A 16,781-nucleotide genomic window follows, 5' to 3' on the forward strand; every position below is an offset into this window, starting at 1 on the left:
TTCTTCTTCTTTTGTTAAAATACTTTTTTTTAAAAACAACCTATTTTGCATATCATCCCTAAAAATGGCACCTGAGACAGGAGTTTTGAAAATGATGCATCCCAAATCATAGCTGGGTGATAAGCAAGCCATTGGTAAACAGAAATGTGCATCCATTATTTATAAATTAGTATTCTCCAGACTTTTAGTTTGTTTTCTGCTTTCTACTTACATGGCATGCACTTGCATGGAATTCATTTTAGAATTTACAGGGTATAAAAAATCTAATATTTCAAAAGCCAAATCTTTCAAATGTATTAGGATTTAATTTTTGTTGTTATTCATGAGTTAAGAAAAAAATCATGGCCATTGCATTCTAGATAAATAAGCAGAATATGCCAAAGCGCTGGCAAATTCGATTATTTCATTTACGACATATTACTAATATTGCACAAAAGTCTTGGCGGAAGTGACTCAACAGCGCTTCATGCTGCAGAATAATGCACTTTTAACCGCTCAGAGTTTCACGAAATGTCTTAAAATCTCATGTTTTACTAAATGCATTTTAGTCTCTCACACTGGTAGCTTAATTATCTTTGTGAGTTAATAAGCTTTTATCACCGCAATCAGACGGCTATTTTTTTTTTATTTTTTTATTTTTTTTTTACTTTGGTCCTGTTTTCAGTCGGATTTCTGCTCATTTGGACTGAAAAACACAAGGCGACATAATTTGACATAGATTGAGTTTGAGTTAAACTGGAATGCGAGCTCGTGAAATCAAATGTGGAATATTAAAGTGTTGAAGTGACAGAAGTCTCTTAAGTGCAGTGCGCGAGATTAAACTCGTTTGAAGGGATGGACCAAGATGAATCATAAAAAGAGTCTATTTATTGACGGTAAGACACGAGCTTTGTGTATTTGTGTTTATTTGCGCCTTTATTGTGTTTTAATGTCCTGTTTGTCTCGTGTTGGTGTGTGAATATATATTATCCGTCAGATTTCATCGTGTGTGCGTTAGCGCATGTGCTAACCGAGCAGCTGCACTCGCGCTGCAAAAAATATAAACGTCCGAGGTGATTAAACAATAAATACACTTCAATTAAAATGCATCGTATTACAAATGTGTAGTGTAAAGGTCTGTCCCCTGGTTAAGGTATCTGTTTCAGTGTATGGATGCTAAAACAGACTGAGGCCTGACGCTATGCGCCGATATAAACAAACTTCAGAAATCATTGAATTATAAAATGCATATTATATCAACGTAAATTTACGCATTCTAGCATGCCATGAACAATTGACAAGACTGTATCTATGCATTCATCACCACTGTCTTTAGATTTCTTAACTGTGTTTCTCATTGATTCAACATGGGCCCTCCAACCTCATGCAGTAATAATGTTAATATATGCATTAAAATTTAGTTTTCCTCTCATATGCGAATGACTATATTCTCCTGTTTTCATCAGCAGCATTATCATAATGCCATTAAAATACATAAGACAAGAATTAAATGTTCCCATTTACGTTGACTACACTTGCATAATATCCCAATTCAAATGTGATCAAATATAATATCGTTTCTAATTTCTATGCAGTTTTGTTAAGAAAAGCCTTGTCTGAAGAGTGGTTTTGAAAAATGTGACCCTGGACTACAAAACCGGTCTCAAGTCGCTGGGGTATATTTGTAGCAATAGCCAAAAATACATTGTATGGGTCAAAATTATTTATTTTTCTTTTATGCCAAAAATCGTTAGGATATTAAGTAAAGATCATGTTCCATGAAGATATTTTGTAAATTTCCTACTGTAAATATATCAAAACTTCATTTTTGATTAGTAATATGCATTGCTAAGAACGTCATTTGGACAACTTTAAAGGCGATTTTCTCAATATTTTGATATTTTTTGCACCCTCAGATTCCAGATTTTCAAATAGTTATATCTCAGCCTAATATTGTCAGATTCTAACAAACCATACATCAATGGAAAGCTTATTTATTCAGCTTTCCGATACCCTTTTTCCCTTCCAGATACCGATTCCGATACCTAGGCTCAGGGTAGGGGTGGGCGATATGGCAAAAATATAATATCACGGTATTTTTAAGAAAAATCACGATTTTATCACGATTCTTTGTCATGTTGGTTTTACTCTTTTGCAAGTTGTCTGAGCATTACAGCCAAACTAATTTCCCTATTATAAAGACAAAACCTTTCAAGATAACAAAAATATTAAAAAAGAATGGTGGATATTTAGGCCAAAGTGGGCGAAGATAAAAATCTTTGTCATTATTTTATCTTTGTTATTAAAAAATGAGAAAAAAGATACAAATTACAAATACACATACTATACAAATAAAACCGTGTTTTATTTTCAGGTACAATAGGTGTATTTAGCAGGAGCATTCAAGAAATTGAATCAACAAATATAAAAATAAAACACTATATAGATTGATTCCTATTAAATCAAATGTATTAACGTTTTTCCGTCAAGAGTAGTGAGTGATTTTTCTCTTTGTGTTTTGGTGTTTTATTAACATTGAAGGAATAATTAACCCCAAAATAAAAAGTGTTTTATATTTATACCATCATTTACTCACTCAAAAGTTTCTTTAAACCCCCAGTGACTTATTCCATAGTATTTTTTTTTCCTTCTATCAAAAGTCAATGTGGACCAGCAACTGTTTGGTTACCCACATTCTTCAAAATATCTCCTTTTGTGTTCAGCACAAGAAAGAAATTAATACAGGTTTGGGACAACATGCAAGATAGTAAATAATGACAGAAATAAAATTTTAAGGTTAACTATCCCTTTAATGACAGTCGGCAGCATGTTCAGTACTGTCTTGCCAATAGCCTGTCTGAATTTAAATCGCTGCTCAAAACTCACTTGTTTTCAGAATGTTATCTTTCTTAGTTAACCTCTGTTTACTTTGTTTTATGTTGTATATTACTCTTTGGATTTCTGATGTTGTTTTCTTTCTGTTTATTGTTCGATGTTTTCCTCCCATTTCTGATGTTTATTGTAAAGTGTCCTTGAGCTCTGGAAAGGCGCTATATAAATAAAACTTATTATTATTATTATTATTACTGCCCCTTTAAGACATGCACACGTCTAATATACAGAGGCACGCATCCGTTTTCTCTCAGCTGTTTACTTACTCATTTTAGACATAAGCAACGGAGTCTATACATAAACCTTGTGTGTTTTGACAGTATTAGTGCACAAGATAACTTAGTTCAGTAATCAGGCGCTTTTTGACAGGCTTTAGCACGCGCGCTTCGGGTGTACGGGCTCAGAAAAAGCGCACGTCAGACCGACGCGTGAATAAAACATTTTATAAAAAAAAACATAAGATCCAAATAATGTACAGTATATAGAGACGGAGGAATAAGAACTGCAGCTGATAGAATGTGCGCTGTAGCACGATACTACGATATTTCTTCAAAAGCAGATCGTGGAGACATTTTTATCGTCCACGATCAAAAATCGTCATATCGCACACCCCTAGCTCAGGGTATCGGCCGATACCGAGTACTGATCCGATACCTGGGTGTGTATCTGGTTATACAGCTGTATGTACTACTAGCCCTGTATGAATTGATACAATTATTTTATGGTGTGCTTCACCATATACTGTGAGATAGATAGATAAATAGACAGTCTGGCGAGTAAACAAAAAAATATAATATATAATGTTTGGAAAATGCCACATCTTTTTAAACATCTAAAAGTACACTCTTAACATCAGTCAGTCAAGCATTATGAATATATTACGATAATCAAGTATTATTAAATTATATAACTTTAGCATAACTGAACTTAAGACTGGTGGTGGTGCTTTTTTGGTCATTCAGCATTTTTGTAAAAAATGGGGGGGGAACTATCAATAATACTGATAAGATAATAATCATACTATGAACTCTACTAAGAACAATATAAAACGCACTTAAGGATTAACAAGCTGCTGGATTCATGAATATTAATATGGTTGTGTGCGTTCGCTCAAACTGATTTGCTGAAATCAAAACATAAAAGGTAAAAACATCAAAACGATAAAAGGTGAGCACCAGCCAATGAGATTGTTGTTTGCGCATTAGCTCCGCCTACTACCAGAGAACCCGGCAGTTCTTAAAAGCTGAATAATTCCAAAGGAACTCCGTTATTTTGACAGGAAAATACAGCAAAGAATATTGTTTAAATACCATGCAGAATTGACGCGCTACATGTAAGACTCTCTCTCTTTGCGTGTGAGGAAAAAAAGCAAAGCCACAGCGAGTCGTGCACTTCACACTAGAGCTTACGGTACGTCAAATACAGGTGCGCTGCGCATTCATTCAGATGATCTGAAAAATAGGTCGCTTGACGGAGAGTGAAACTCTGAAGCGCTCAGTCAGAGTGTTCGGCGAGTGATATATCTGTGCTAAACTTATACATAGCCTCCAACTCACACACTGGAGAGTAAAATCTGATTATTTATTAGCCAGTGGCTAATATTATACATCATTTAGTTGCCCAGGGTGAAGATTTAGTCGCATATGCGAGTGATTTACTAGCAATGTGCTAGCACGTTTGTACTTCTTCTTCGCGGCTCTAAATAGTGGTTGCTTGTGGCAACACAGCACAACTTCCTGTGTTTGCATTCTGAGCAGCGGAGAAGAACTGATTTCCGTTTTGCAGCGTTAAGCAAAGCTAGCGCGCATAACTATAGGTCTCGTTTAAGAAAATGGTATCGGATCGGTACATGGGTTCAAGTACTCGCCGATACCGATGCCAGAATTTTTTGTGGTATCGGTGGAATTTCCGATACTAGTATCGGAATCAGAACAACCCTACATTCAGATGATGTATAAATCTCAATTTCGAAAAATTAACCCTTTAGACTGGTTTTGTGGTCCAGGGTCACAAATGGTTTTAGGACAAGCTTTCCGCGCTTTATACAATAGTTATTTTACAGATAGATAGATCTGAAATTAGGATCACCTTGTTTTCGATAGAACTTTTGTTAGTGTTCATGAAAAAATGCTTTTGTTCACCAATATAGCATTTAATTGATCAAAAGTAATAAAAAACAGTAATAGTGTAATTGATATTTTACAGAAGTAACGACTGCAGAAAAGATTTCTCGCTGTGTCTAAGGATTGTCTGATTTGTTCCAAAACAGGGACTTAAATTGTTAAAATGTTGCATTTTCTTCTTGGTTTGATTCACTTTCAAGGTAACATTTCTGAGCATACCATAATGTGTTTATGCAAGTATTGAGCGAGTAAAACTGTCCTCTCATTGGTCAGAGTACAACTTTGTTCCTCGTGGCATCATCCATCGAAAGGTTAGCTTAGTGGGCAGATTGTGAATGTAGCCATCATTCCCGAAGGTAAATTTTATATAATTTACCAGGTAGAGCCTTCACTGGGACATTATTCTTGAAATGCACCTGTTTCGGAGAAACACTGATTACTGATACACAGTCGATCACTGATTATTTTGGTTCGGATGTAAGAGCACAGTTGCTGTGTTCATATTTCTGAATCTTGTTGCATATATACATTTCTTATTCAGCTTTTTTTCTAAAGGTAATAAAAAATTGATTCCTTTTGCTATCATTTATTTACTGGCTGTGTTCTGATACGTTGTTCTGATGTGTTTGATAGCTCTGGATAAATGTGAGGACAGGAGAGATGGAGGCTTTAAGCAGTCCTGGAGGTGTTCTCTCTCAGATGATAGTGAAGACGACAGCAGACATGAGTAAGGTCATTTAGCACAGAACAGCTTTATAGCCCACTCAGGCATCTCTGCATGAATGCTTCCTGCACGATTAAAGCTGCTTTGAGTCAGTGTTATTATGACGCTTTACAGAAACATCAAGGCCAAATAGAAGGTAAAGAAATACTGAAGTCAAATGTGTCTGAAGTTCACATGTAAGCATTTCCACTCCAGGTCATGGTCAGTCTGCATGACGCAGTTTTTATTATCAGCACAGTTCTTCAGATACAGATGTTTAGTGAATGTGCACCTTCCTAACAGTGAAAGCATACAGTGACCAGAAGAAAAACACACCATTAAAAACATGACGTGAAATAGACTTGGAATATAATAATGTGACAGGAGACCTGTGGGTAGGGTTGGGTATCGTTTGAATTTTATCGATTCCTAGTTTCGATTCCAATAAGATAAAAAATCCAATATAAAGAAATTTAAGTCAAACATTTAGATGTCCAACATTTTTTTTTTTACAAAGCATTCTGTTGCAGCTGAATAACATGAGCAAAAATCAGCAGCCTACAGAACACTGCAAGAGGAACTTTGCCTATGCTTTTAACAGAAATACCACACCAAAAACAACTAGATTAATATTTGAAATTTATTAAAACATTTTTATTAAAGAGTTAAAGACAAGTAAACAGTCAGTAATAAAATAGGAACAAACAAATCAATTAGCAATAGCATAAATAAATACAACTGAACCAAATTGCATGTACAGAAATTGTAATTAAAAGTTTAAAAACACTGCATAGTTTTCTTTTCATAAATATATAGATTAATTAAAGTTATTAAATATATTCAGTCAAGATCAGTGAATGATTTTCTTTTGTTCTTTGATTAACATTAATGACAGGCAGCGCGTTTATTAGGCTGCTGTCTATTTAAACCCGAACGCAAGCAGATCTAAAAATATTGTACACGTGGGTTTTCTTTATCTCTTTACGTTCACTTAAGACAAAAATGGCTGTGTTTATGATATACTGACGTAGTTTTCTGCATACTGGTCTATAATTATAAAAGAAGTCTGTTCTGGCCCGGAACAACCTTTTCTACATTGGAAATGCACGGAAAGGTTCGAGAACAGACACAAACCGGGAGCCTGCACAAAGACCGCTGTTCTCTGTGCTCGTGCTTCGTGTGTGCTGCGCGCAAACAAGGCACAAGTTCTTTCCGTTCCTGCACTTAAATCATTTTAAATCACATTAAAATGCGAACGCAGGAATCGTTAAACAGAATCAAAATGCACACGTCTTATCGAATACCCGGTTCTTGGAAATTTGGAACCGGTTTTCGATACCCAACCCTACCTGTGGGGCAGGGGCTTCGAATCAAACACTCCTGGCCAAGCAGTTAAACCAAGGGACCGTTTACACGACAACGTTTTCAGCCAAAAACGGGAAACTTTTTATGCGTTTTGCCTGTTCGTTTACACGACAACTGTGTTTTGGGAACTGAAAACGCATCATTTTGAAAATGGGTTTCAAAGTTTTTGAAAACGGCACCGTTATCATTTCCATTAGGGCTGTGCAAATAATCAAATGCAATGCTAATGCACGCATCTAGTCAGTAAAGCCGGTTCTGTGATTATTAGTTAAATTTCCTGCACGTGCTTTCAGATGGAGTGGCATTTAATACACAGCCATAGTTCACTGACAAGCTACGCAATATCACGTTCATAATCGCAGATGAATCGCATCCAATTTTGAACGCGATATTGCATCGCATTCGATTATTTGCACAGCCCTAGTTTTCGTGTAAATACCCAATACGGGAATCTTTGAATACGGTGACGTCATGCGCGTGCGTAGTACGTGTTAGGTATGTAGACATGCACAGTTCCTGTCGATTTTAAAGGGAATGTGAATCGTTTTGAAAACGTTGTTGTGTATATGTGAAACTTTTTAAAACGCAAGGGAAAAACATTTCTGTTTTTGACTACATTGTTGTCGTGTAAACGGAGCCCAAGTGTGAGATATAACACATTTTTCCATTCCACTGTGCCTCTTTTCCATACTTTCTAGACAGGCAGTGCTGGGTAGTAACTGATTACATTTGATCTGGTTTACGTAATTAGATTAAAAAAATTAAGTACTTGTAATTAGATTAAATTACTTTTTAAAATACTCAGAATCAGACTACAGTTACATTTTATTGATTACATGCAGTCATGGCCAAAAATATCGGCACCCTTGGTAAATGTGATCAAAGAAGGCCGTGAAAATTAATCTGCATTGTTAATCCTTTTGATCTTTTATTTAAAAGTTTCACAAAAAATTAACCTTTCATTGGATAATAAGAATTTAAAATGGGGGGGAAATATCATTATGAAATGTTTTTTCTCAAATACACATTGGCCACAATTAATGGCACCCTTTTATTCAGTACTTTTTGAGTAAGCTACATGTTGGTGCTTCTCTTCAGTTCACTCATGTTCTACAGGGTTCAGGTCAGAGGACTGGAATGGCCAGCAGAAGCTTGGTTTTGTGCTCAGTGACCCATTTTTGTGTTGTTTTTGAGGTTTGTGTTTGGATTATTGTATGGTTGGAAGATCCAAACATGGTCCATTATAAGATTTCGGTAACACTTTAGAATAGGGAACACTTATTCACTATTAACAACGACTTTTCCCTCAATAAATTCCTAATTTGCTGCTTATTAATAGTTAGTGCGGTAGTTGTTAAGTTTAGGTATTGGGTAGGATTGGGGATGTAGAATAAGGTCATGTAGAATAAGGCATTAATATGTGCTTAATTACTACTAATAAATGGCTAATATTCTAGTAATATGCATTTGTTACCAAGATTTCTAACAGAGTCAGTCACTTATTGATTTTTTTATCTGTTGGTATTTGATAGAATCCATGATGCCATGTGACTAAACAAGATGTCCAGGACCTCCAGCAGAAATATAGGCCCACAACATCAAAATTACAGCAGTATATTTCATTGTACACATGGGGTACTTTTTATCCCTGTGTTCACCAAACCCATCTTGAGTGTTTGCTGCTAAAAAGCTCATTTTTTTGTTTCGTCTGACCATAGAAGCCAGTGCCATTTGAAGTTCCAGTCGTGTCAGACAACTGAATATGCTGGAATTTGTTTTTGGATGAGCGAGGAGAACAACATGTGGTGATGTTTGAAAAAAAAATTTTTTTTTTAAAGGTTTTCTGACCCCGAGGCTCAACTGTTTTCTGCAGTTCTCCATCTGTGGTCCTTGGAGAGTCTTTAGCCACTCAAACTCTCCTTCTCACCGTGCATTAGGACGATATAGACACATGTTCTCTTCCAGGCAGTTTTCTAACATGTTATGTTGATTGGAAATTCTTAATTATTGCCCTGATGCTGGAAATTGGAATTTTCACTGCTCTAGCTCTTTCCTTAAAGCCACTTCACTAATTTGTGAAGCTCAATTATCTTTTGCTGCACATCAGAAATATATTCTTTGGTTTTTCTCATTGTGATGGATGATTAAGGGAATTTTGGTTTTGTTTTCCCTCCAGAAATATTTATATTTCTGTGAAACAGGAAGCCACGGCTGGATAATTTCATGTTCATAATCAACCTGGAGTGCTCAAAATTGTGAATATGAATGGGAATATACTTCAGAGATATTTTACTCATAAGAATTTCTAGGGGTGCCAATAATTGTCCAACGTGTCTTTGAGAAAAACATTTATTTCATAATGATATTTCCCCCTATTTTAAATTCTTATTATCCAATGAAAGGTTAGATTTTTGTGATTTTCTTAAAATAAAAGATCAAAAGGATTAACAATGCAGATTAATTTTCACAGCCTCCTTTGATCATATTTACCAAGGGTGCCAATATTTTTGGCCATGACTGTATAATTGACTCAATGGCAATAAATTATTCATAATTTATTGATTCTGCCTAATTTTTCTTTTTCATTTAAATTTGAAACATTAATTTTATTTGAATTATCACTCAGTTGGTTATTTAATCATATATTACTGTGTCTTTGGAAGGCTTTTGACTTTCATACGCATTGAAATGCACACATTCACATTATTTTTATTTACATGTAATGCAGGGATTTTTGTCAGCCAAAACTTTCACCTAATATATTTACTTGGAATACCCTTGAGATTTTAAAATAAGTATTTTAATAATTGGGTATCACATTTGAATGCTCAAGGTTCTCTGGCGTTGGTTAATGTTCACATGACATGCAGGTAAACAAATTTTTTTAGTAAGTGTTTTGATGGATAATTTGAGTTTTCACATTTTTATGATTTAATTAGGCCTATTTGTTTTTCATTAAACTCACAAACCCCCTGCAGTTCCTTTACGAACCCTAGTTTGGGAAACCTTGATAATTAAAATGCCTAATATTTAATGCACTTCATGTTGTCAATAACAATGAATGGAATATATTTTCTTTTTCTATTCTGTTATTCTATTTAAATCAATGTTATAAAGGAGTTTGGTCCAAAGTAATCAAAAAGTAGTCTGATTATGTGAAACTGAATTGTGAAATGTAATGGATTACGTTACTAACTACAGTTTTTGTCATGTAATTTGTAATCAGTAACGGACTACAATTTGTAAGTAATCTACCCAGCTCTGTAGACGGGTATCTTAGACTGTATTTTGCAGTGTCTCACACATGTTCACACATGTTCAAACTGTTCAAAAAAAATGCAGCTTTCACCTTTTAAAAAGACCTTGTGTTCCAACTGCCTGTGTGTCTGGTTTTTCAAAGCAAATATGTGTTACGAGTAAATGACCCCTAAATGTATCTTTCTTGTTTTCCACTAGCGCCGCCCTTGTGACCATGGAGCGAGTGAGTGGCCAGCAGGAGCTTTCCCCTGAGGGAATGAAGGTATCCACAATCTTTCTATCCCTCTCATATGGTCCATTATCTCTCATTTTCTCTGTTATCTGTCATTGATTAAGCTCCAGTCCTCTCTGTTTCTCTTTCCTGATTCACCTTAGGTCTGAATTGTTTTTCTACTGTTGGTGTTCTGTTGATGTATAACAGTCTTATACCGTAATTATGTCTCATGGTGCAATATGGTGTGGGTGGTCTTCTCAAATTTTCTTATCACGACAGGGTTTGAATTTCGGCGCGGGGATTGCGCATAATTTAAACCATTCCCACAAATTTAACTTTTATAATGCGAGAAATTCCTGCACAATATTTGCTTAATCTCAGATCAAATTATGAAATACATCCACAGCAACGAAAAAGAAATCACCGGTTCAAACAGTCCGTCTATAATTTAGAATTCAATTCCACAAACAGCGCTGCACCGGTGTTCTCTGACTGTGGCTGAGTCCTGCAGCATCGGCGTGCTCTCCGCGGCCTGCGTCGCTCTGATCTTATTCACACAAGGCTGTGTGACGCGCTCTAATATTCTGAGCCGCACGCAAATGCAACTGAAAACTACTGCGTGCGACTATGAAAAAAATATTTATTTTAGATTTGCAGAGTTGAGTAATGTCACAGACATATCTCATGAATCCTTTCATAAACGAACAAAGTAGACAATGTAAATAAGAGATTCATTATGCAGTGTAGAGAGCTTCGTTGATTATAATGGAATTTGTGAGATCGCAATGAACTAAGGAGAGTGACAGATTTAATGATTATTTATGGAAATTTGTAAATGTGATATTGATTTAATACAACAGTTCAGTAAACAAGAAGTTAATATTAAGTGACTTACATTGTCTGACTATAACACTGTTGCCTGATTTTGCTCTATTTCCTCGATGAAAATAGTTTGAATCATAGCCACAGCTGAGCCGCTGCGCATCTCCATTCAAACACAGCGGTGTCTCCTTTATGAATGAACATGCGTTTTTAAAGGAATCTAGCGAGTCAATGATTCAATTACCCATTCATAAAGACAGTCACTTCCTTGATTCCTGAATGAATCAGCCGTTCGAACGAATCAATTTAATGAATGATTCAGTGATCAAACCAGTGACTTGTCGCCACCTGCTGGAAGTTTGTTTAATTTTTGACGTATCTTTCAGTTATTCAAATAATTTAATATTTAATATTTCTATAACCTATTCAAATTGTATATTTAAAATATTAATCTCAACATGAATTTATAAATTTAATTGCACTCATACCAACTCTGAGGCTCATTAAAAGTCTGAAAATACACCTACAAGCCACTTTTGTGTTCTCCTGCTCCACCTCTGTACAAATTAATTTTGTTAATACTGATTAATTTGATTGATATCTTATTATTCTTATTCTAATTAGAAATTTTAAAAAGCTTATAAATATGTATTTTTTAAAATTTAACAAAAAAGATGACATACTTTTAATAAAGTTAGAAAAATGCCATAAAAATAAAATTCCCCTGTAAATCACTTTGAGTCAAATATCACCCTGTAATGGGATGGCTAATTTTTTTATCATAATTTTTATTTAAACATTAGAAAAAAATAATTAGCCCATATCTTAGAAAGCTGAGACATTCCTTCATTCAGAAGGCATAAAACTGAAAGCAACTCAAAATAATGAAACATTAAGTGACATATATTAGTTGAGTTCTTAATGTCAGTTTGAAGGAGATCATGATGTGTTTTGTATAAAATAAAATAAAAATTTAAAAAATAATTTTAAAAAAACTAAGTAGTTCCTAATGTCAATTTGGAGGAGAGCATAAAAACTTGAGCTGTTTTAAAAACCATACATTAAAATTTGTAGACATAAATAAATGAAGACGATTAATTTAGCCCCGATGTCAATTTATCTCCCCCCCCGAATCTATAAATCCCCCCCATGTGACCCATGTAAGGGGGGAATTCCCCCCCAGTTTAAAAAACGAAATTCAGGCCCTGCACGATCTTATCACACAAAATCACAATCCATGATCTGAATTGTGGTTTTCCCAATTTTGAGAGGTACTATCAAGAATATCCAGACTGGAGCAAGCCTATGACTTATCTATTTGAACAATTTAAAACACAGTGTTACATTAAACAACCAAAATGGTCATTAAAGCCAGAGTTAAACTTTAAAACACTGCATCACTGTATAAATCAAATATACATTCATTCTTATTAAAGTTATGAAGTGATTCATTTAAGAGCAGTGAGTGATTTGATTTTCTCTGTCTTTTGTTGTTTGACTTAACATTAATAACACAGACAGCAGCAGGTATTTGCGTTAGGTTTTAAGACGGAATGTACTGACATGCATCCGATTTCCTTCCCAATTGTTTGTTCACTTAAGGCATAACTGACTGTCTTCATATGTAAATTCTAGGGGTGTGCCTGAAGCTGAATACCTTATTCGGAAAGGCACGGATAATGGCTTTTAAAACGGATAACGAATAATTTTGCCCGAATATTCGGATGAGACTGCAGCACGTGTTTGCTAGATAACAGGTCGATAATGATAGTTATCGCGATATCATTTTTCTTGATAAAATGATACGAAGAGTTCGATAAATTTTCGATATGTTTATGTGGCAAAAGCGGAACAAAACAGCGTGACTCATTTGTAGCGTGCCACACGGATCGTTTACCTTCTCGACTCAAAGTTCAAACGGCAGCGCAGCGGTTGCGAGCTCACTAGAGCAGATGCGTTCACTCACTGAGTCTCAGTCACGCGAGCACTAAACAGCGCTGTAAGATCTAGTGTGAAGCGCTTGAACACAAATGATTCTGAGATTTAAACTAGTTTACAGCCAGATGAAACTGTGCTGATAAACAAAAGAAACTGACTTGACTTTTCAATCTTCAAGTTGCCATCATTTATGGATTTACTATAATAACACTAACTACACTATGGTATTGTGTCAGAAATGTGGAATATTCATATAAAATTGTTATATTATTAAAGACAGGCACTCATTAGAACATGCAGAAAGAAAGACAAATTATTCTGTTTAGATATTTATTTTTTTAAGGACAATTAACTGGTTTCTACAACTTTCACTTTGGAGCAAAAATTTGGCTTTAAACTTTAAATAAATAAAGATTTGTCAGTTGTCATAATTATGTCAACTAATATGACATTTAATTTTTTTTTTTTAAGCCATATCGCCCAGCCCTAGTCTGAAACACAAATTTCTTTAATGACCCCCTGAAAAACTAGTCTGAATAGGGCTTAAGACTTCAGTCTGTTGCGACTCGAGCTATGCTGCAAGTTAAGCTGTCTATAGTGCATAAGGAGTAATGAGAGAATTTGCAAGAGTGCAGATGTGCAGATCTAAAATATTGTGCAATCAATGCTTTATATTAATTTTCTTTTTTCACTTTAATAGCGACAGCCATAATAAATTGTTTAATTGTGCAGGGCATCTTGAATTTGGTGGGTATTTTTGTTAATTTGGTGGCATACTAACATTACTAATTCTTTGCAGCTTCTGTTTTTTTTTACTATATTCTATACTTTGACAGCATTGCAATGTGTTCTGGAGTCTTTATTTACTGAAGCAACACTTTGTTTGTTTTTTTCTGTATGTGTTAACACGATGAGACTAAAATAAAATATCATTATAGGAGTTGTGATTATATTAGATTATATGTGATCACATTTCCTTCAGGATCCAGTTCACCAGTAAATGTTACCTTTTATCGCCTTCAGGAAATGACGCTTCTATATGAACTTTTTTGCAATTCAGTGGAGAAGCATAATCCTTGATTTACCCTTGTCTTCATATAACGTGGTGGGGTTGTCATCACCAGTGTTCGGGAACATTACTTTTAAAAGTAATGCTTTACAATATTGCGTTACTACCTAAAAATGTAACTAACTAAATTACTTTTTATGGAAAGTAATGTTACGTTACTTTTCAAATCTGGGCTGATTTTTGGTAAATGTAAAAATGAAAAATGAAATTAATGCATTACCCCCAACACTGGTCATCACTTTGTGGGATTGGGGGAAAAAGGACACAAATTGTTAGCAACAAAGTGTAAAGCAAACAATTTTCTAGAATGTCATTAGGGTAAACGTACCTATTAAGCTCACGTACCGTTTTTGAGATCAGATTATAAAAAGAAAAAATAATTTATTATCCAACTTGATGTCTTAACCAATTGATATGTTTGTTACTATATACCTCCTATAATTTCAAGTCAATCAGATCATTGCACGCTGAGATACGAGTCTCCATGTGTCCACTCTGTCTGGCGGCCATTTTGAAAGCTGTCTAAAAACTTTCACCAAAAGAGGAGCCCCTTAAATGTGCATTTTGTAGATGTTTAAGCTTTTGTTTTGGGTAACTTTCACTACTTATTGTAAAATTAAGAGGTTAATGTTCAGACTTTTGCATATTATAACCTGGAACTTGGATGCTGGACATAATTACATTAGATCCAAAAGATAGTTTTAGCAGCACAGCACAGATGCTACAGAACACAGTTCTCTGACTAGCTGTATACGATTGTGTGCTACGCTAATATATTTCTTCACAAACATTACTGGCTTGTACTTTTACATCCATAATATTATAAATTGACAGTTTATTGCTGGTCTGTGGTTTTACAGTGCTGTAATTTTTAAACATTTCATATTATTGTAAGGTGAGCTTAAAGGGTGCACTATTATGAAAATCACAGCTTCAGTGTGACATCAATAAGAAAAAGTATAATTTCATAGATATTGTTAATAATAGTGGTTCATATTAAATTATGTATGAACTTAATACATGACCTAGACTATTTATTTAGCTCAAATCCTGTAATTTGAATAAATATTACATGAAATGTATTAAACATTGTTGCTGCTCCAATTAAGCTCAGTGTGCTCTCTTTAAGCTCTTCCACATTCAACGTCTGTGTAAATACTTCATAAACAGACTTTAAATATTAACTGATGGTTGTAACTTTAATTTAAGTTAATCGATTGTCTATGGATTCGACTCAAATCTGCAGACTGGCTCTGATCTTTGGTAACTAGCATCAACTTCTCCAGACTGTAAATCTGAGGAAAATTGGAGCAAAAATCATGTAGTGTATTCCAGCAATAAGAGACTAGAATATGTAACCGATCGGTAGTGTTCTGTTTTTTTTTGTGTGATTGACTTTGTACCTTCAAAAAATATATTTTTATAATTATTCTTTAAAACTTTTCCTTAAAATAAACAAGAATTTTTAATAAAACACGATGTGAGCTTAATGGGAACAGGGGTGTGCTTAAAGGGTACAAAAATGTACCCATTAAGCACAGCCAGACTTTTTGAATTTAATGATGTGTGTCTTAATTGAAATGCTTTTGTCATTTAAAATAAAATGTAATATTTTTGTGTGAGAGATTAATATTTTATTTTAACATAACTTTTTGTACTGAAACCAATATCTTGTGCACTAAAAATGTCTCAGTGTAGATTTTGGTGAGCTTAATAGGTACGTTTACCCTATATGATGTTACATTTAGAACGAAGGTTAAATTAAAATGCTAAATGGTATAATACAATATTCTTTTGGCCATATGGAGTAGCTGTGGTCACTTACATGTTAATGAGCTCCGGTTTGATGGTTGTTAGGGTTAGTCTGTTATGTTGAGCTGTTATAACCTGAGCTCTCTGATCTGTCCTTGGCAGACTTCATCCATGAAGCGCTTCGGTGCTAATGGGTCTGTGGAGACTCATGAGCGACGTCCAAATCAATTAAGGCCACTCAGCAGAACCGGCAAGCTTAGGTACTGCAATTGTATTGTGTGTTTTTTGTGTGTGTGTACATGTATTAGGGTTGCACAATTAATCTCATTTAAATTTCTGATTCTCTCAATTATTTAAGCATAAATGTATGCCCTCTGGTTAATATGCTAAGAATAATTCATTTTCAGTTGACACTGTGTTATCTTGCATTTGTAACAAGCTTTCACCGCCAGATTTCAAGAGTTTACATCCTCCCCAATTAGTGCTTTTCTCTTAAAAAGATAGTGTTGTACTTAAATTCACAACCTGGCAAACATGCACAAGACCTAATGAGCTGAAAACAACAGCAAACATGCAAGTTGGAGTTTAGTGATCTGCCCAAATGAAAGTGTGATGTTTTCTTTCACGTGGTCATTTGCACTGTTGCTGTGACTAAATCTGTAAGCG

At 34.8% G+C, this 16,781-nt stretch overlaps 1 protein-coding gene across 3 annotated transcripts in view; it reads left to right on the forward strand.

Annotated features, from left to right (window-relative positions):
- The first annotated feature begins 442 nt into the window (after window positions 1–442).
- senp6a (SUMO specific peptidase 6a) overlaps window positions 443–16,781 on the forward strand; it is a 39,928-nt gene continuing 23,589 nt past the window's right edge. For 2 of the 3 annotated variants that reach the window (XM_058755981.1, XM_058755982.1), the window contains exons 1-4: window positions 443–875; window positions 5,628–5,721; window positions 10,519–10,582; window positions 16,278–16,375. In XM_058755981.1, the coding sequence (XP_058611964.1) occupies window positions 845–875; window positions 5,628–5,721; window positions 10,519–10,582; window positions 16,278–16,375 (287 nt within the window). In that variant the 5' untranslated portion in view covers window positions 443–844. The remainder of the gene's footprint in view (window positions 876–5,627; window positions 5,722–10,518; window positions 10,583–16,277; window positions 16,376–16,781) is intronic. The other variant, XM_058755984.1, reaches the window with a different exon arrangement.

This window comes from Onychostoma macrolepis, chromosome 20 (assembly GCF_012432095.1).
Source record: "Onychostoma macrolepis isolate SWU-2019 chromosome 20, ASM1243209v1, whole genome shotgun sequence".
Lineage (NCBI taxonomy): Eukaryota > Metazoa > Chordata > Actinopteri > Cypriniformes > Cyprinidae > Onychostoma > Onychostoma macrolepis.